This window comes from Silurus aristotelis, assembly GCF_946808225.1.
Source record: "Silurus aristotelis genome assembly, chromosome: 26".
NCBI classification, from domain to species: domain Eukaryota; kingdom Metazoa; phylum Chordata; class Actinopteri; order Siluriformes; family Siluridae; genus Silurus; species Silurus aristotelis.
This window is the reverse complement of record NC_139599.1, coordinates 17,931,231-17,936,230: the sequence shown is the minus strand read 5'-3', so window position 1 is coordinate 17,936,230 and position 5,000 is coordinate 17,931,231. Positions and strand designations below refer to the sequence as shown.

General features: G+C 43.0%; 1 protein-coding gene across 10 annotated transcripts in view; it reads left to right on the top strand.

Moving 5' to 3' along the window:
• The window catches only part of cchcr1 (coiled-coil alpha-helical rod protein 1), a 5,833-nt gene extending 4,418 nt beyond the window's left edge, over positions 1-1,415 (top strand). For 5 of the 10 annotated variants that reach the window (XM_083530656.1, XM_083530652.1, XM_083530650.1 and 2 more), the window contains 5 exons: positions 57-179; positions 287-388; positions 480-631; positions 828-960; positions 1,091-1,415. In XM_083530656.1, the coding sequence (XP_083386782.1) occupies positions 57-179; positions 287-388; positions 480-631; positions 828-960; positions 1,091-1,200 (620 nt within the window). In that variant the 3' untranslated portion in view covers positions 1,201-1,415. The remainder of the gene's footprint in view (positions 1-56; positions 180-286; positions 389-479; positions 632-827; positions 961-1,090) is intronic. The other 5 variants (XM_083530654.1, XM_083530653.1, XM_083530655.1 and 2 more) reach the window with 5 other exon arrangements.
• Positions 1,416-5,000: the final 3,585 nt, after the last annotated feature.

Below are 5,000 nucleotides of genomic sequence, written 5' to 3'. Positions count from 1 at the left end.
GTGTGTTGTTGATTGTGTGTGTGTGTGTGTGTGTGTGTGTGTGTGTGTGTGTCTAGTGAACAGGAGCAGGGAGGAGTTGGCAGTGTGTGAGTTGCAGTGTGTGAAGGCTAATGCACAATGTAAGGAAAAGGAAAGGACCATTGTGGAGCTGCGCAATGAGGCCCATCACACACAGACCAGTAACACAACACACACACTTCTATACATTATACTACACACACCTCCCACACCATACTGTAATTTGTTCTCTTAATTACTGTATGTGTACACTTCTGTGTGTGTGTAGTTCTACAGGAGAAACTCTCTGAGGTAGAGAGTGTGTGTGCCACACAGCTCAGAGAGATGGAGAGTCAACTGAATACAGCAAGGAGAGAACACACTAAAGCAGGTACACACACACACACACACACACACACAACTATCTAAGAGGACATGAAAAGGTTCCTGGAGCTGATTGTTAAAGGTGTGTGTGTGTGTAGTTGTAGCCTTGTGCCAGGTGGAACGTACAGCAGTGAGAGAGAGACAGCAGGAGAGAGAGGCAGAGAGAGCACGCTCAGAACACACACACACAAACATCACACAACTGCAAACACAACTGAAGAAAAAAGACAGAGACCACAACATTCTTCTGGTACACACATACACACACAAACCTACATACACACACCACACACCTACATACACACTACACACACCTATCTCAACTACATATACACACAACTACATACACACACCACACAAATACCTACCCTCCAATCTCTTTCACATGAGTCCCTTTATTGTGTGTGTGTGTGTGTGTGTGTGTGTGTGTGTGTGTGTGTGTGTAGGCGGTGGTTCAGCAGCAGGGTTTGATGAATGAATTTAAGAAGATGAGAAGAGCAGCGCTACACACGTCTACAGTTCTGAAAGATAAACAACAACATAAACAGCAGCAGACTGGAGATACTGAACAGCAAGAAGGTGAGACACACACACACACTTTCACAGTCACACACACACACACTTTCACGGTCACACACACACACACACTTTCACGGTCAAATGTGTTTATACTCTCTGTCCTTTTTGTGTGTGTGTGTGTGTGTGTTAGGCAGGGTGTTGAGTGTTTTAAGTGAGCTACACTCTCTTAGCTCAGCGCTTATACACAGCACAGACGAGGAAGATGAGGACGAGGAACAAGACAAGAAGACCACACACTGAACACACACACACACACAAACACACATGGTCGGTATTCAGTGTTGGTGTTAGAAGGTATTGCTGTGTTGTAGTTATAATGATTCAGTAGTGTGTGTAACAGGTGGAATGTGTTTATGGATCTGTTTGTTTGATTACAAATGTGTAATTAATTAATGTGAACTGTGTAATAATAATAATAATAATATAAAATAAAAATTGTTTTTATTTAAACATTATTTATTGTAAATCCTGAATCTGTTGCAGAGATTGGGGGAGGGGGGGTGTCAGAGAGCTGGGATGGGGCGGGGGGGGGGGGGGGGGGGCGATGCACTTATAGCAGGGAAAATAAGTATTTGACACATCAGCATTTTTATCAGTAAGGGGATTTCTATTGCTATTGACACAAAATTGACACCAGATGTAGCATCAAGCCGAATATTAAATTCCTACAAAGAAATCCGAACATTTAAGTCTACAAGTTGAGTCATAATAAATAAAGTGAAATGACAGAGGGAATAAGTATTGAACACATGAAGATAACAAGGTGTAAAATGGCATAGAAATCCAGGAGATCAGCTGAAATCTGTCAGTATTGAGAGAGAAACACTGCCCCCTATCAGTACTAATTGATATCAGCTGCTTTAGTCCTAACTGATGGCCTATAAAGGCTTCTCATTACCCAGAATGCACACAGGAAAGACTTTATGATGGGTAAAAGCAAAGAACTCTCTCAAGATCTTCATAATCTTATCGTTGTAAAGTATTTTAATGGGAATGGTGATAGGCGCATTTCCAGAATGCTGAATGTTCCTGTGAACACTATCCGAAAATGGAAAGAGCATCAGTTTACCATAAACCGGCCACGATCAGGTGCTCCACGTAAGATTCCCTGTCCGAGGAGTCCAAAGAATAATCAGGAGAGTTCGCCAAGAGCCAAGAACCACTCGGGCAGAACTTCAGGAAGACCTTGCATCAGCAGGAACTGTTGTTTCAAAGAAAACTATAGGCAATGCACTGAAGCGCCATGGCATCCATGCACGCTCTCCACGCAAGACTCCATTGCTGAACAAAAAGCATGTTGAGGCTCGGTTAAAGTTTGTGAAAGAGCATTTGGAGAAGCCTGTGGATTATTGGGAGACTATAGTATGGGCAGTCATTCTACACACCATGTTTGGAGAAGAAATGGCACTGCCCACCACCCCAAGAACACCATAGCAACAGTTAAGTATGGGGGTGGAAGCATCATGGTTTGAGGCTGCTTTTCAGCAAGGGGTACTGGCAGACTTCATATTATTGAAGGCAGGATGAATGGAGAAATGTACTGGAACATTCTGGATAAAAATCTGCTGAAATATACCAGAAAGCTGAAAATGAAAAGAGGGTGGACATTTCAGCAAGACAACGATCCCAAACACAAGACCAAGGAAACAATGAAGTGGTTTCAAAGAAAGAAAATCAAGTTGTTTGAATGGCCCAGTCAATCACCTGACCTAAATCCCATCGAAAATCTCTGGAGAGAACTGAAGATCAAAGTTCATAAAAGAGGCCCAAGGAACCTTCAAGATTTAAAGAGCATTTGTGTGGAAGAATAAGCCAGAATCACTCCGGAGCAATGCAGACGAGGGTTAGACTTATTCCCTGTGTTATTTCACTTTATTTATTATGACTTGTAGACTTAAATGTTCTGATTTCTTTGTATGAATTCAATATGTAGCTTGATGGCGACATCTGGTGGAAATTTTGTGTCAATAGCCCACTTAGAAATCCCCTTACTGATAATAAATGCTGATGTGTCAAATACTTATTTTCCCCGCTGTAAATCATGGAGTAGGTGGGGCTTATGGACCTTCTCATTGACCAATTGAAGCCTTTGTCCACCTGTGATTAACCAATCAGACACCAGAGAACACAAAAAACATCCTACAGAAATGAGAAGATAAAAACTCCAGATGATTTTTCTCATGTTCCCACCATCATCATTATCACCATTATTATAATCATCATCATTATAATCCCCATCATCCCCATCATCATTATCACCACTATCACCATTATCATCATCATCATCATCCCCATCATCATTATCACCACTATCACCATTATCATCATCATCATAATCACCACCACCACCATCCTCCCCATCATCATTATCACCACTATCACCATTATCATCATCATCATAATCACCACCACCACCACCACCATCCTCCCCATCATCATTATCACCACTATCACCATTATCATCATCATCATAATCACCACCACCACCACCATCCTCCCCATCATCATTATCACCACTATCACCATTATCATCATCATCATAATCACCACCACCACCACCATCATCCCCATCATCATTATCACCACTATCACCATTATCATCATCATCATAATCACCACCACCATCATCCCCATCATCATTATCACCACTATCACCATTATCATCATCATCATCCCCATCATCATCATCACCACTATCACCATTATCATCATCATCATAATCACCATCATCCCCATCATCATCCCCATCATCATTATCACCACTATCACCATTATCATCATCATCATAATCACCACCACCATCATCCCCATCATCATTATCACCACTATCACCATTATCATCATCATCATCCCCATCATCATCATCACCACTATCACCATTATCATCATCATCATAATCACCACCACCACCACCATCATCCCCATCATCATTATCACCACTATCATCATCACCAACACCATCACCATAATCATCCAGAAAATATCACAGGAAGTTTTCACTAAGGGATAAACACACACACACACACACACACACACACACACACACCCTGAGGGAGACAGTTGTCCTAAATTCACAAAGATCAGTGTTCCACACAGCAACCAACACCACCAAGATACACACCCACACACACCCCCAATGAATTAAATTAGCTGATTAACACAAATGCCATTGACTTCAGTACAGTAACACACACACACACACACATTGAACACACTTCCAGTCACACACACTGAACACACTTCTCTGTACAGGTTTCACTCTGATACACACTTCTTTAGGGGTGACGTGAGTCTGCCTCTGTTAGAACTTCTAAAGTTTACTGAGACGTGTGTGTGTGTGTGTGTGTGTGTGTGTGTGTGTGTGTGTGTGTGTGTGTTATGCTAAAGATAATTTCAGGATCACACTGATTAATGAGAAGAACCTGATGTAATGAGTCATGTGATGTAATGAGGTGTGTGTGTGTGTGTGTGTGTGTGTGTTGCAGTAGTTTATTATTAATCAGTTTACATTTTTCTGTTTGTAAACATTAAATCTCTCTCTTACACACACACACACACACACACACACACACACACACACACACACACACACACACACACACACAGGGCCAGTCAGAGAATGGTGTGTGTGTGTGTGTGTGTGTGTGTGTGTGGGTCTCTTTCTGTCCGGTACCGGGACTGTTCCTGTGTCACTCCGCCTCCTGCACTTTGATGTTTCTCCAACAGGGACAGCAGCTCCGAGTTTGTCTTTTCCGCACGCGCGCCTCTGTGCCTCTGGACTCCGGTTTAGTGTGTGTGCGCGCGCGCGCGCGAGGCGCGCGTTAAGGAGGGCAGGAGGCTTAGAGAAGGTCTGGGAAAGAGGATGGAGCCGCGCGTGCTCACCTTTCTCCTGCTGTTGCTGAGACTCATGAACGAGTCGCGCGCAGGATTTCCCAACCAGATCAGCATCGGTGAGTACACACACACAGAATGTTTTACGCTCCAGAGAGAGTGTGTGTGTGTGTGTGTGTGTGTGTGTGTGTGTGTGTGTGTGTGTGTGT